Source organism: Sceloporus undulatus, chromosome 4, assembly GCF_019175285.1.
Source record: "Sceloporus undulatus isolate JIND9_A2432 ecotype Alabama chromosome 4, SceUnd_v1.1, whole genome shotgun sequence".
Taxonomy (NCBI): domain Eukaryota; kingdom Metazoa; phylum Chordata; class Lepidosauria; order Squamata; family Phrynosomatidae; genus Sceloporus; species Sceloporus undulatus.
Window position 1 is genome coordinate 228292058 of NC_056525.1, and position 16802 is coordinate 228308859.

The window sequence follows — 16802 nt, forward strand, 5'->3', positions numbered from 1 at the left end:
TTACATCATACTTTTACAAATCCCTTTTTTTCTCATAAAAATAGACTTCTTTACAAAAGTGTATGCATTAATATAAGAGGAGTAGCCAGTTGCAGAAGAAACAAGATTTTAAACAAGGTCTCAAATGTATTAACCTTAACATTAATGAGTGAATCATCATTATTGCAATCATTGGAACAAACAAGAATAAATAACAAACTGATGGTATAAAATATAAAAATGGCATTCTTTTAGTAGAAGACAGTTTCTGGACAGAACTATATGAATTCTCAAAACAAAAGGTTGTAAAATGATTTGTAAGAAAATTCATTAAACACTATAGAAATCCAAGCAGCAATCCTGGGTACAATGATGGATTGGGGTGGGGGAGGGGGAGATTTATTTATTTTCTTTTCTTTTCTTTTCTCTTTCTTTCTTTCTTTTTGGTAGGCACTCTCTATAATGTTAATAAAATTTGATTTTCACAGAGTTATTCATGTTTGGGAAAAGACAGTACTACCAGATAATTCACACCAGCAAATGTACAGCATTGATGAGTCCAAAATGATTTCATGCTATAAAAGGAAGACAATGACCTATGACAGAGAATTATTCAGACTGTTGTTTGATAATTCAGTTATAGAACTATAATCAAAACTGAAATTGCATTCTTTTATATGTGAATGAAATAAGTCTAGGATTACTTAAATCTGACAAAAGAAAGGAGAATTTGAAGAAATTGATTATTTTGCTTCCTGTAGTCTTATTTACATTGTACTGCTGCAGAAAAATAAATTCTAACTTAATAGGATTTATTTTAAGAACATAAATACTAATTTACATTCCAAAACAAACACACTTTCAAATCATGATGAAACAGGATTTTTGGAGACATAAACCAAAGACCATTGAAACTCACGAGAAAACTTATCCTTGATGTATTGCAATGAGATTGGAATTAAACAGACTGAAATCTACAGGACCAATTCAATTTTAAACCAAGTACTTTGGCTCAACTGGGTTATGAACTGGATTAAACAATCTGTATTTAAAATATTTGTGCTGGCATAACTATTTGTAACCACAGTAATGCCAGGCACTCCTTTGGCAAAGTATTCAGTACACCCAATGGCGGAGCACATTATACTGAGGCAAACATTGTAATTGCAAAGTTATCTCCTCCCATGGCAAGACTCATTACTTTTAATGGATGTAAATAAATACATATTTACTTATGAGTGTCTAAAATACAGGAGAACCAGCATATTCTAATTCTTGAATGATACCTTTGTTGAGTTGGTTACAATTTATTTGCCATAAAAATGAGTCACAGAACTAAGAACCAATTAAAGAAAATAGCTAATTAAGAATAGACTTAGATGCACTTCCAAAAGAAAAACAACAACAACTACACAACAATTCCAATGCAGAGAATGGAAGAGCCTAAGAGATCTTTGTGCTCTGGAGGCTACACAGAACACCTTAGGGCTTCACCTTCCTTTTAAAGGGAGAGCAGATATTCATTTATATCGCTTCATGTGCACCATGCTGCCACCTCCACTGAAATAAATATGGAAGATCTGGGGAAGAGGAGATGATGCTCCATGGGTGCATTAGAACATTACATGCATTAATGGATTAAAGCCTATATTTTAGTGACTGCAGCTTTGCTGGCTTTTGATCATACCCTGTGTACAGCATTTAACACAGTCTGGAAGCAGGACCTCTAATGCTGAAGAAATAAAGGTTGGAGTAGGATCTGAAATCTAGAAATTTCAGAACAATTAATAGTGGGGATTTGAATTCCTGCGTGGAAGGGGAAACAATAATGGGAATTTTCATAAATAGTCTTCAGCAACATAGACAGTGGCAAAGTTGCAAAACCCAGGTTAATTAATACAGCACATCTCCACTCTTTTGATAGTGCTATCAGACTGGTGGCTATTGAGGAAAGTAATGTGATGAGTAAGACAAAAAATGGATCCAACAGGATGCAGGAGAAGGTAGCATGAAGTAAGCAATAAAGGATGAAAACGTGCAGGGATTTAAACTCAGGAAATAAAGGAGACATGACTTGTAATTATCCCATCATGGCATAGAAATAATAGGTTATACTTTGCAAACCTAAGTCTATTAATGGTCACAGCATAACCTTAGAAACTGATAGGTACCAAGGTGCAGGGCAAGAGATATATAATGAATTTAAAAGGGAAGGCATAACTGGCAGAGAACAGAAACAGATTCCAGTTGTTGGGGGAAAGATGTGGTTTGTGACTGTTAAAGAGAAGTCAGCGACTCTTGCTGTTTCCTGTAAATATAACTCTTACTTCTACCATATATCATTTATTTTGTTTGTTTAAACCCAGTCCCTCTAGCATAGTTTATAAAGCACAGAAGTACTGATAGTGGATGCTCCTCCAATATATGCAAATATGTTTTATTTTTTATTTTAAGGTTTTTTTTAGAATAGTCTCCTTTTTTAAAAAAGCAAATAAACTGAGTAAGCACTCATGGAGTGCAGCATACTTTCTGTAAAACACTCCAATGTAACCATGAAGTCAATATTTTTTTTCCAGTTCATGAAAAAAGAATCCCACTCTTGTCTCTTTCGCCCGCATCTTCAGGAGATGGTGACCCAGGAAATCCTGAAAACTGTGCTTTAAATTTATTTAGTTAGTTTTAAAAAAAATCAGTGAACTATGTGTGCACTGTGTTGTGTTTCAATTTTCAGATAACTGAAGTCAGGTCTTCACAATGTTATACCATTGTGCAAACTGTGTTCAAGTTGGGATCAAATCTCACAGCCTTCCCTTCGACAGACTTTGCATTGGTGTCATACATGGGATTTTCAAAAGCAGCTTGTCCATTGTTATTTTCATGTACAGAACAGCCTGTATACTGTGTTTTAGGTGCAGTTCTGGAGAGAAATAGAAAGAAGAACAAAAAAAAAAAAAAGGAAAGGGAAAGGGAAAGGGAAAGGGAAAGGAAAGGAAAGGAAAGAAATAAAAAAAAAGAAGGGGGGGAGTTAAGGAAAAAAACAAGAGTGTATTATATATTGAAAGAATGTACAGCTTGATTTTCAAGGCAATTTTCAAAGATATAGCTGCACGAGTTTATTTCAAATCAGAAAAGGAAAGCACACCAGGAATCTTGTGGTTCCTTGATTTATTTTAATATGAGAAAACTTACAATCTGCTTCATCTGATGCACTGATGGATCTCTTATTTTTCTGCCTGTAGTACATGCAACAATACTCAGAGTGGCAGAGAATTTTCCAGTGCCTAAATTAACTCACAAGGTATAGCTCAGTGACACTATCAAATGCTTAAGCAGGAGAAAGCTTTTCCACAGCTTTGTTAGAGCTTTTGTGAACATCCAGGACTGGAATAAAATGTTACTGAATAAAATGTTCACCTACTGATGATGCCTATTTCCTTGTATGAAAATCTAGATGTTGTTGAAGCATTGAGGATATGGTTAACCTTGGACCCATTCACACTACACAACTGCAGTGCTATTATTCCATTTTAGCTACCATGGTTGCATCATATGGAATATTGAGGTTTGTAGTTTAGTGACACATTGGAGCACTCTAGCTGAAAATTGTAAATGCCCCTCCCTAAATCTTAAAGACATTAGATCCTCTATGGTATTGGAAGGTAAGCAGGATCAACCCTGGTTGCTATCGGATGGGAGATCACCAATTAATATCAGGTGCTGTAGGATACATTTCAGAGGTAGGAACTGGCAAAAACACCTTTGACTATTCCTTGACTAAGAAAATCCTATAAAATTCATAGGGTCACCATATGCTGACAAGTGACTTGAAGAACAAAGATGCATACACAAACTGTCATAGTTGTGTCCTATGGGATCCTAGGATTAGGAAACAAGTATGGCAGTTAAAGTGGAATAATAGCACTATAATTCTGTAATGATAATAAGCCCATGTACCTATGAGGGGAATGAGATGATTAGATAAGATCTCACATTGTTTCTCTTTTCATATGGTGATAATATGAAAAAGAGGACCTCTGTAATGTGTGATGGATTCCCCCAATGCAAGCCAGAACTTCCTTAAAGGAGTTCCTGTTTGAAGGAGAAAATGTCTTTGACAAATTCAGCATTTCAAAGATGTTGTCAATCTCAGCATGAAGACAGTAAGAATAAATGGAGTGGGGTTGGGAGGGAACTACCCTGCTCACTTTTCCCACATATTCAAGTTCATACTATTTTCAGTTCCTGAAGAGGGCTTTATAGTTGTGAAGATTTGTCCTAGCAATACCTGCTCTAGATAACACAGTAAATCTGACTTAGCTCAAGGGGAAAGATATTTCTAGGAAATAAACTTTCAAATGATGGTTAGAAAAGATCAAACAAAGGGCCACTAAGTCACACTTAAATATTTTGTATAAAGCTATCACTCAAGAAAGGACAATAGGATATACATATTAGTTTGAGGTTTGTGATGGCAACATAAATAATAGTTGAACAGCCAATGAATGGCAGTGGTGCAATCTCTCAGACTTAAAATTATTCTACACATGTACAGTCTGTTAAACTAGGTTGGGTACAAGATTGAATAAGCAAGAAATATGAGCCTTAATATTCTAAATGTCAAAAACAATGTAGAGGCTCTATATAAATTACACAGCAATGCATTGTCCTGAGATACACAAGTTTTGAACAACCTTGACCCTCTTTAGAGGGAATAATTTATAACAGTTTAAACAGGATGAAGGTATAGTACAGAACAATAACTTTACCTATCAAGCATCCCTGACACTTCTAAAGTAATGTTATGCATGTGTGCACAAGACTGGATGTTTTCCAAGGGAGTCCTAATTTATCTTGAATAGAATAATAGGAGGTACAAGCACTAAATAATTCAGTGTAAAGGTAATACTAAGAACAGGGCAAAGCTATCCAGGGTAAATAATGTTCCTGAATTTGATTGCCCCATGACTCCTCTCTGCTATTCTAGGAATAAGATACTGAAACAAATTCCCATTCTCAAAGAGATGAACCCATTCAGATCTCAAAAAGAGCAACTCACTTTGTTCTGTAAGCTACTTTAATAAGATTCACAACTACAGTTTGCTTTCATAACAAAATTTCTGATGTAGATCGTATATTTATACGTTATATCTCCAACCAAAGTTATTCCTTTGTGATATGTAATTTGCCTCCTTTTTATCTGTGTGCTATCTAGAGGAATTATTCCCCAATTCAAACTTCTCAAATTGCAATTACAAACAAATATATATGTATGTATACACACACACACACACACACACACACACATATACATATAGTATATTATAAGTTTAGATTCTCACTTACCTTTGTTTATAAAGATAAAACCCAAATCCTGCTAATATAAGGGCAAAGAAAGGCACAAGAATAGCAATGGCCACAGAACTGCTATTTGTTCCATGTGGTTGGTTTGATGAATTTGAGCCTTCAGACATATTAAGTCCTGGTGGAGAAAAAAAGTTATTTCTTGATGGGCTTCCTATTACGGATATTTATAATTCTGTTTTGTACATCATAGTGCAGTGAAGCAAGAAAATGTAACTTTGGCTCCTACAGGCCATACAAAATCAAGAGTTCTGCAACATTATGTGACTTTATTTTGGGCAATCAATGGCACAACAACCCTCATTTTGACAGATGTTCTCCTACTCCATATATATATATATATATATATATATATAGTGATTGTAGTGACTCTTTGCTGTAACTTGCCACAACTGTCTACCTTATTACATTCATAAAGGTATCTGCAGTCCATTTGCAAAATTAACTCTTTCTTTCTTTTGATAATGGGATAAAAGTATTGGTATATTATGTGAAGGAGCTAGTTGTACATAAAAAGACAATCAGAGACAGGCAATAGGATTGCTAGGTATAACATATTTATGAGCATTTGAATTGACCGATCTATTGTGGCCTTGTTTATCCTTTTGATTTGCTATCACCTTTGGTTTTAAGCAAATAAAACTGACTGACTCACTGATTGATTGATCAGATAAATAATATTGGGTAGAAAGTGGGACATAATGCAGAAATAGTATTTTCTAAGTTTTTTAAAAAAAGAATCATCAAATACAGTCTGACGCTGAATTATTCTTAGGACTTGAAAATGTCCAACCTAGATCTTGAATACTAAATAAATTATGCCGTCATAATTCTTTCCCTTTCCACTCATAATAAAATGAGAAATTCTTCCTGCTGGAACATAGGGTTTTTTTGGCGACAGATAAAATTATCATAGCTGAAAGGGATCTAGATACTTAAAAGGGGATTACAGCCAAGGCAAATAAACCCTCTTGTAAAATTGTACAGATTGGTCGAAACAGAATTCTATTACCTGAAAAGTGGAACACTTAACAACATACTTGGTACTGTCTAAGAGGAAAATAATGCAGTTAAACAGAAATGAGCTCCAATAATTTATAACTTGTTTTCTTTTTGCTGCCTCACTTTTTTTTATATGCATAAGGATGAAAGCAGTAATATTTTATTAGCACCAAGGGATTTGTAAGAACAGACTGATGTGGACTGAAAAGCAACACAGAGACATTTCAAAATGCACCCCTCTCCTGCATCCTGCCTGAATCATCATGCAGTTGAGCCTAGATACTTTAACATACACTGATTTGAGCAAACAATGATAATTTAGCTGAAAAAAGGTGGCTGTGCGTGGAAATTGATTTATTGCAATATCTGTTTCCTTTTCTTCCTTCTCCAAATCTGATGAAATTTAAAAGCAATAAACATCTGGTGAAACATTTTCTGATGGCATACAAAAACATTACTCAAAAGGAGAGTTTGTTTGTTATCTAAAGATAACTGATGGTGCTGATTTACTAAAATAAGTGGACTTGTTTTAGGTTTAAGCCTGCAGGCTTGGCTTGTTTTCATTTTTATATTTCATTTGTATTATCATCACCAACAACTTATCTGTGTGACTCAAACAGCAAATAGGAATTAGCTTTGGCTTGCACACTTCTTCAAAGTCACAAGCTGTGGTATAATGTTACAATTTTGCTGCAAGTCAGGATAATGCAAATGCTGCAAACTGCAGGGAGAAGCATTAGGTGTTGCTTGCATAGCACACTACAATTAAAGTGCTAATCTGGAGCAGGTTTTGACATATGGTAGATGAGAGCAGAATGTGTCGCAATTATAAAGAGCTGGCTTGGGAGGCTTTAGTGGCACCAGCCTGCTGGCATTATTCATGATGCCCAAGCCCATGACCAGGAATATATTGCCAGGGATCCAGAGAGTTAGTTGGGATGAATGCTTTTCAGGTTAAAATAGTAGGGTCATTATTTATCTGATGGTTTTATTTATCTGAAGATTTATTTAATATATATTATGTCCATCTTTTTTCTAAATATATGTCCCCAATATATGCCTTTTCATTTTGTTTTGTGTTATCCCTCCTTAGTGTTTGCATTTGGTAAAACATTTCCCTAATATATAATTAGGTAAGGTTTCAGACAAGCATGAGGCTGCATCTGTACTCTTATCATTTTAGTGGTTAATAGATTGTCTGGGCTCTTTTCACTTTAAGTTCAGTCCTTGTTTTTGAAACAAGTCTTGGTCATATTGCTGAATGATCTGTTCTGGCAGCTGGAGAGAGGTAGTGAAACCACATTGATTCTACTAACCCCCTCAGCAGCTTCCAGCAACATCACCGGCATTGTCCTTCTGCATGTTTCTATGGTTTGGAATATGGAAGCACCCATTTGTCTAAAAGTTCCTGGCTGTAGTTTTGTTGGACCTTCTCCTCTGAGGTTTCTCCAAGGTGTAGTTTTCAAATAAGTAGCCATGGTTTTAAGCATAAAATGGAGGAAAAAGGGGGAGCAGGGAAAAGAAATGTACATAGCAGCATCTTTTAAGACTAACTGGTTTTTATTTTTGCATGAACTTTTGTGGATAAAAAAATCAGTTCTTCGGAAATGAAGCCTTAGGTACTGCATCCAAGGAAATGCTTTCATATCCACAAAAGCTGATACACAAATAAAAAACAGTTAGTCCTAAAAGGTGCTGCCACAATTATTTTTTTCCTCCGCCTTCCTTCCTCTTTTTTATGCTCCAAGATGTAGTATTCTTCTCCATTCTTCTGAACATCTGTGAACATTGCACAGAAGATCAGGGTGGGTTTAGTTGTGGATAAATATGAAATGCCTGTTTATGTTGTGCAAATCAGATCTTCCATAGGAAAGCTGTAATCAGTCCAGACAAAGCAGTGTATCTGAAATGCATTTTGTGTCTTAACTGAATTGTGGATTGTGCTTAGAAATGTTGGGAAAAAATAAAAATGGCTTATACAGATGACTGCAATAAAATAAACAAGATTCTTCCTGTTCTAGTAAAATATGTAGATAAAGGTTGCTAATATTTAAATGACAACTCCCATGCATGAATGCATTAAGCCTTTGAATCTTTGGTTAGTCGTTGTCAGTGAAAGAATACTGGTCTTTTATTTGTCCCACCATTACTTACATTTTTATGTATCCACTGAAATAAGGTGCTTTTATTTAAGTGTACTTTAGTATCTTCTCTCACAACCTAGGTCTTGGTAGCTTGCTGACTTTAGCTGTTCTCAACCTATGGCTCATTCTCCAAATTTAGGATTTCACTTTTGTTGAAATGCTATCAATAACCCATAGCTGGGGTGATCTTTAGTGATACGTGCAACACTGTCACCTACATATGGTCACACATATAGCCTAGCAGCAGTAAAATTTGAGACAGGCAACCCCCCTTCTGTGTCTATAGCTTCAGTAGAAGCATTTTTAATAGACATGGATTGTTGTTGTGTGTCTTCAAGTTATTTCTAACATATGGGAACCCTAAGGCACACCTGTCCCCTCCCCTTTTTTTGGCAAAATTTGTTCAGATGAGGATTCATCTTTGCCCTCTTCTGGGGCTGAGAGAATGTGACTTGCTAGTGGGTTTCCATGGTCAAGGGGGATTTGAATCCTGATCTCCAGAGTTGTAGTCCAATGCTCAAACCACTACACTACACTGGCTCTTGCTATAATTGGCTCCAAACACAATTGAAACTCACCATAGCAGACTAAGGGCCCAAACAGACAGGCCAAAATAAAGCTGCTTTGGATCACTTTGGATGCATGCTATTTAAATGACACATGCATCTTAAGAGGCCAGAAGCAGCACCAAATCTGTGTTCCAGTCCTTAGGCCTGGAGAGTGGCTTTGTCACGGCTTCCAGCCTCTTAGGAGGCATGCATCATTTAAACAGCATACCTCCAAAGTGACCCGAAGCAGATTTATTTTGCCACGTCTATTTGAGCCTTTATTTACTTATTTATTATAACATTAAGATGCCCATAAAACAAATTCTTTATTCTTTTAGGGATACAAATTAAATACAATCATACAAGTCTTTTAGCAAGGAAAAAGACAAATACCACTTATACCATGTTCCTTCACTGGGAGTCCTGATGCAGTTAATGTGTGAAAGGGAGAGCAGATTCATGTAAAAGTGTGCAATTCTCCAGTTCACAATGCATGACTTGTAGATACATGCAAACCGGTTCTGCTTTTGACAACATTTGTGGTTGTGTGGCTTTGTGCACATAGAGCCAACTGGCACATGGACCTTGGGGGTAATCCCAACCCTCTTTCCATATACAAATTCCAAATGACAGCACAGGGTTTAAATAACACAAAATCAATGCCTGCTGATTACCTAGTCTTTGAAGTCCAAATTGCCCATAATCTTTACCCTGGATAAATCCTTGAAAAACATAGGTAGCACCATCAGGCTCAGCAGAAACCTACAAAGACAATTTTTAAAAATGAACCACATTACACTGGATATACATATATTGGATAAAAATTCAAAAGCTGATTAGATTCAGATTGGAATGGGACACTTAAACTATTTAGCTCCTTGTACCCAATCTCTCCTTTTCATGGAGATACATTTTCTGAATAGCTGCACTAAAAATATGCAGGACATTTAAAATATTTCTGTCTGAATTGCCTTAAATGTATTTTTATCTTTATTAACATCTGAAATTATGATACCTAAAATGAAAAAGAGAAAATTTTCCTTTCAATGTGGCTGCTTTTCACATTTGTCACAAACAGCTACTTACAAAAGTCCATAAATAAAACATGGGCAACTTCAGAGCCAGAAAGACTTATGAAATTGTTATCTGAAATTACTTTTTGTTCTTTCAAACAGACACACACACACAAACACATTCACTTTAAAAATAATATAGAAAGATAGGTAGGTGATGAATGGGCTGATAAATAGATGCTAAATATGGACAAAGGACAAGTCATATCACATGATGGTAGGCACTTGTGGATTGAAAAACAATCCATACTGGTGCCCTATCTCCAACATCACAATGAGACTGTCTTTCAATATACTTCCATGATTGACCATAATTGGGTTGTAATGATGTTAAAAAGTCAACATGCACCAAATTAAGCAATGCAAGTAGCAGTTAAGCAGTTTCTTCAGTATGCATTCCTGAACTTGATACTGGGTGTTTTGCTGGCTTACCCAGGAAATGACGATACCAGACATGGATAACTGGGTGTAAAATGTGACACTTTATTTATTTATTGAAATCTGCAAAAATAGGGACGAGTTATCTAATGTGGGAGAAGCTGGGGCAAGTGGTCTTTCTCTAGACCACCTCCCCAGCTTTCCCCGAGGATAACCCAAAACTGGGTTGTGCCCCAGCCGACTTACATCTGGAATGCCAATTTGAAATTTCTTCACTGAACTCTCATGACTTATGTGAGGGTTTATATCTCAGGCTAGCCCTAAGGCAAGTCTCTTTCCCTAGCCTTGTAATCATATGACCCAAAGAGGCAGTTTTGGAGACCAAATCTTCACCCAAAGAGCACACTATCCTGACATTTGATATTCACCAAATCTCATATCCCTCCCTCTTAATATCAGCTATGTGACCAGCTATCTCGAACATCACACTGGCCAATTGTCCAGGTCACCTAACAACAGTTTGGGTAGGCAAAAATACCCTTGGAAAGTGGAGAAAATTCTTACTCGGCCCAAAGTGACCAGTGAACTCAGGCTGCTGAAGAGGCAGGAGGATGAGTCAAAAAATTGGCAAAGAGGGTGGTGGTGGTCAGCATTAATTAGCCTTAGCTCTGCCCCAATTCCTTCTCTATCATGGCACCACCACACTGTGACTTCCTTTACTCCTGGTCTCTTTTTCCAGAGGCCAGGTAAACACATATCCCCAATTGAAGCTTTAGCGATCTGATGGTGTGAATTCCCCATGACACGTGCTGACTGATGTGTTTACATAACCTTGTCTTAGTCTCAGACTATTTGTTACAGTGTTCCATAGACTGTTGACAGATTTATGGCTACAGCTAGCAAAGTTACTACAGTTTTAAGTGGAGGAATCAACAGATGATTAGACTTTCTGTGAGATACACACTGGTGTTTTCCACAGTTACTTTTTGCTTAGGTGTGTGTGTGTGTAAAAATTCAGAAGTCCCAGGCACAGAATTCTATTACCATATGTAGCTTTAAACATACATATCCAATTGCACCCAAGTTCTGCTGAAACTTTATGTGAAACCTCAGAGATTATCACATTGAGTTTAAGGCACCTTATACCCAACAGGATACAGGTGTTTTTAATTTCAAAAATGAGTGTTATCACACTCAGCTATAGCTGGGTGAATGCAGCCTGTATACAGCCTGGATGCTAGCTTTTTTTCGGCTTTTTCTGTGGCTTTGCAAGGACAGGAAAATCTGGCTGGCATCTGGGCTGTATATGGGCTGCATTCACCTGCCCACGGCTAAGTGTGATATTACCTGTTTTTAAAATTAAAGGAACCTGTATCCTGTTGGGGATAAGACACCTTAAACTCAGTACAATAATCTCCCTCTGTACTCCTGGTTTTAGTAACTGAAACTAGAATAAGACACTGGTACTAGAACAGAAGGAGAAAGGTCATGATATAATTTAGTTGTCTATCAGCCTTGACAGACCAGCCATTAAGGCCAGCATCAGGGCAGAATGGGGGTGTGGCATCCTCATGTTGCATGCCCTGACTCTGCCCCCATGGAGGTGTGGTGCTATGTGCCCCACGACATGGCAGATGGTGTCATGGTACTTCTATGCCACTGCATCCAGATGATGCAGTGCCAAAGAAGCGGTGAAAAGCCATGGCACCAGTGGCTATGGCACCCTTTCCATGGTGCAAAAAGGAGCCGGTTTTTTGCAGCTCTTTTTTGTGCTATGGAAAGGCCAGATTGGGGCTGTGGCATGTAGTTGCCACAGACCCAAGCTGGCACTAAAAGGGGTGGTTTCAGGATTCCCCTTACGGGTAGTTTGTCAAACCCCTGTGTTAGCAACATTGCTATTGAAAACTAATAATTTATAGTATACTATTGTACAACTACAAATGATATTTCATATTTATTTCAGAGGAGAAAGGCTCAGGGGAGATCAACATTTTTTTTGTTACAGCAGATTTTCAATCACAATGTTCTCATGACATTAAATCTGTCCTTTGCCAGTTGTTCTTGTTAACTGCTTGTTAACAGCTAAAGGTGTTACCTGTTGTTGTCAAGCTGACTTCAACTTAGGGTGATCCTATGAAAGAGAGATGTCCAAGTCACCCCATCACCAACAGCCTGTCCAAGTCCTTCAGACTCCAGGCAGTGGCTTGCTTGGTTTGAGTCTATCCATCTGGAATGTGGTTTTCTTCTTTTTCTACTGCCTTCTACCTTACCAAACATTATTGTAATTGCTGGTGAACCTTGTCTTCTCATGATAGTGGTAGTGTCATGGGTGTCTTTCTCCTTAGGTAGAAAACCATCTATCTATAGTGGTACAAACATTGCCACAGTAAGGGATAAGGACATTTATTAGAATAGCCTTTTCCCAAGTATTAATGATATCAAAGGGTTGTTCTGGTATATACAGATCAAATATTTTAACAGAATATCCAGAACACTTTCCTTCTATTTTAACAACAACAAAGATAGCTCTGCAGCATTCTAAGGCTTTAAAAGAACATGACACTGAATAGGTTGCATTTTATGGTATGGAACAGGAAATCATGCAATCTTGCTATGTATATGTTAAATAACATGAAAAAAATCCCATACTTTTATAATAAAGTGTTTTTTCAAAGAATCAGCAAAGAATCTGCCTTTAATGTATGTTAATACTCTCACTGCTCTCTCTCTCTCTCTCTCTCTCTCACACACACACACACACACACACACAATATATACAATATAAAAATGATTCTGTCTTTCAAAGCAGCCAATGACATTTTTCAGCACCATTTAGAATATCACTAGATTGTACTATCAACATTTGTTCTTGCCCTGCCAGCAACTGTCTGTATGATGCTATTTTTCAGAATGGATAATTAAACTTCCATTTTTAAAATGTTTTTTTTCCCTGGTCTCATACACAAACCATCATTTCCTATTAAGACAGTATTGGATTTTGCCAGGACTGTACTCACAAAACCATCCATTGCCCATTTTTCTTCCTTCAGTTTGTTCAGAGCCGTATGGGATGGTGCTTTAATGAGATATATATGGAGCATTAAACGGGCTTCTTGGCTTTTATATACCCCTGAAAAAATATAAAAGCAATTGATCTGTGCCACTTATAGTCTGTGTTTTTAAAACAAAGAAAAATAATGCTTCCTGTCTACCTCACACTTCTCCCATGACATTCATACAGGTGAATCAGAAGTTCAACTAAACAACTATTTGGATAAATATACATTAGGGATGGAAAGAATATCTGAAAATAACAACAACAACAATATTTATTTCTATCCCATCTTTGTGTTTTTCAAGTGTTGGCAAATCCTGATGAGGACAAACCTGGAGTCACAACCTTCCCACTTTGGGATATATTATGTGCCAAACTTGCACATGGCTTTTTTGTATGTGCAGAAAACAGAATTTTCTCTAATTTTTCAATGCTGTTTTCTGCAATGAAAATGCTGCTTTTTGAGCCTAAAAGCCCCAAAACACCACACACAAATTTTACACAATGTTCCCAACTATAGCATTTTCTGTGTAAGATAGACATCTTGTGCATAAAAAAATAATATTTTTCTCATAGGAAGAGGCTTCAGATTTTATTCATTCCCATTCCCATTCCTCCTCTATACTCTCATTCTCTTTTTCTCCTCTCATTTACCATCTTCCTCAGTTCTAGCATCAAAAGAGTGGCATCCCTTTGAACAATGAGAATTTCTAGATAAGTCAGGTCTGGATATAAAGTCATGTGCCTTTATTACATCCCCTTTAGACTACTGTAATGGGCACTCTATATGGGATTGATTTTGGAAACTGTTCAAAAACTTCAGCAGTCCAAAATATAGCAGCCAAAATGCTAACTGGGGCCATTAGCAGGAAATATATAACTCCCTTGCTGAAAGAGCTTCCTTGGCTGTTTCTGGCACCATTCAAAGAGTTGATTATGATCTATAAAGTCCTATACAGCTAAGGTTCAGACTATCTGAAAGATTGTATTTCCCTGTATGAACCCTGTCAGAGTCTTAAAATTCTCACAGGAGAGCTTTGTCTGTCTCTTACCAAATAGGTCATTTGTTGAAGATGTGCTTCTTTTACTGGAGGCAAAGACCTTCCCACTCAAACAGGCATTTAAAGATTAATTGATGGCGGGGGTTCTTTTTGTGGTGTGTGTGTGTGTGCCATACATTTTAAAATTTATTGTTATGTTTTAAAATGATTTTACACTTTTAAAAAATTTAACAGTGTTTAAATACAATGATTTGTTAAAAAGTACTTTACCTTTCCTATTATTGGTTTTAAGATGATAAATCCTCTTTGAAAACCACTTTGGGTCACATTTTGTAAGAAAGGTGTAATATACAATAAATAAATAAATAAAAAGACTATGGGCAGGATCCAAAATATGATATCTTCACTTTAGCTTCAACTGAAAGTAGCACAAAAAGGTAGACATGACTAAGGCCCCTTCCGGACGCCCCTAACCCTAGTACGGATCGAGTCCGTACAAAATGGCGGCGCCCGTTCCACACAGGGGCTGCCATTGCTACATCACCACCGTGTTGCCTCCAAACGAGGTGGCGCGGTTGAGACGTACTGGCATCGTGCCAGGGCACATAGAGCGCCCTTTCTGTGACACCAGAAGGAGCTCCGAAACGGAGCTCCTTCCGGGATGTGCGTCGCTGGCGCAGCCTTTAGACGGCTGCGCCAGTGACACAAGGCAGAAAGGGGCCAGGCAGCCCCTTTCTGCTTGTCCCTGCTGCCGTCGGGTGTCCTTGGGGCATGAAGCCCCAAGGACACCCCTTTCCAGGCCGCGGGGAAGCGACCTGGAAAGCGGCAGATCGGGGCCCCAGAGTCTGCTGTTCTGGCAGCTGAGGCCCTGCTCCGGTGGGGAAATGAGCGCCTAAGTTAAGTCTCACTGAATTCAATGAGATCTAGTTTTTAACTAAAGGGCCAAACAGACAGTCCAGAAAAGCCAACTTCTGGGTGGCTTGGGGGCATGGCATTTGTTAGCAATCGCAATAGCAAGTACATTTCTATACCGCTTATCAGTGCACTTAAGCACTCCCTAAGCGGTTTACAAGGTGTAAGCTAATTCCCCCCAACAATCTGGGTACTAATTTTAGCGACCTCAGAAGGATGCAAGCCTGAGTCGAGCTTCAGCCCTTTCACTGGTATTGAACTCGCAACCTTACGGTTTGTGAGTAAGTGGCTGCAGTACAGGCATTTAACCACTGCGCCATCAGGGCTCATTTGACACTGCACACTGCCAAGGCAGCTGGAAGACACCCAGCCAACCAGGTGAGGGGGGTGCAAGCTGCTTTGGAGGCATGGCGCTTTGATGATGCACGCCCCTGGGGTGCATGGAAGCCAACCTGGGGTTACACCAGGGCCACCTAAGGTGGCCCTTTACCAGCCCAAAAAGGAGTGGATCTTTTCTGCTCCTATTTGGGCTGGTGGTAGGGCAGATTGGGATCTGTATGTCATGGCTCAAGATGAGCAGGTCCAGGGCAGTCTCAATCCACCTTTTTGGACAGTCTGCCTTGCCCTAACTTCATCTGGATCTAATGTCTGTATATTCAGTTCACTGTGTGTGTGCTAAACACAAACCCAGTGTGTTTCCATGGCTGAACTGGGATTCAAACCATGTTCTCCAGAGACATAGTCCAGTGCTCAAACCACTATACCACACTGGCTTTCCACTGTTTACACACTGTTAAATACAGTATCATTCCTTGCAGTGTCCTTCTGTATAATTGTATGTGTTGGAAGCCCCACGTCTGGGAGTTCAAAAGTGTGGTCTTAGAAGTATTTTTCATGGTTCTTCTTCATTAGAATTCCTACAATAATTCTTGAGTATTGCTGAGTTGTTCTATCCCATCAGAGCAACTATGACACAATGGTGAAGCAACCATTAATTATCTAAGTTTGTAGGATTAAACCTTACGTCTACACTGTGCTCTGATGGTTTAAAATATAACCATGTATAAGCCTGATCAGCTAACAGCTAGCACGCAACCAGCTGCTTCCAGATGTCTCCTTTCATTGGCCAAGAATTAGTAGGCTCAGGGAAATATTAAAAGCTGAAGTTATACTGACAGGTTTTAGCAGGATAAATGAATTATCTTTCCTGATAAATTCTTTCAATAATTTTTTCTGGCAAATTATGATAGAGCACTATTCTAGTATAGATGGCTGAAAGTAAATGATCTCTCATATGAAGTCAGTCATTGCTGCTCTCTGACAATTTACATTAATTATAGCCCTGTTCA

At 37.9% G+C, this 16802-nt stretch overlaps 1 protein-coding gene across 1 annotated transcript; it reads right to left on the bottom strand.

Moving 5' to 3' along the window:
* Positions 1 to 1110: 1110 nt before the first annotated feature.
* On the bottom strand, positions 1111 to 14700 carry LOC121928363 (CUB and sushi domain-containing protein 3-like). The gene is made up of 4 exons (XM_042462949.1): positions 13503 to 14700; positions 9709 to 9796; positions 5323 to 5458; positions 1111 to 2896 (listed from the first exon to the last, which is right to left on the bottom strand). Exons 1-4 carry the CDS (start codon positions 13584 to 13586, stop codon positions 2737 to 2739), a joined length of 468 nt encoding a protein of 155 aa, XP_042318883.1. The 5' UTR covers positions 13587 to 14700; the 3' UTR covers positions 1111 to 2736.
* Positions 14701 to 16802: the final 2102 nt, after the last annotated feature.

Coding starts and splice junctions, on each gene's coding strand:
- LOC121928363 (XM_042462949.1), bottom strand. CDS start 13,586: ATGCTCCATATATATCTCATTAAAGCACCATCCCATACGGCTCTGAAC. Junction 5,459..9,708: donor ATTTGGACTTCAAAGACTAG/GTAATCAGCAGG, acceptor TTTCTCCACCAG/GACTTAATATGTCTGAAGGC. Junction 2,897..5,322: donor TTTTATCTTTATAAACAAAG/GTAAGTGAGAAT, acceptor ATTTCTCTCCAG/AACTGCACCTAAAACACAGT.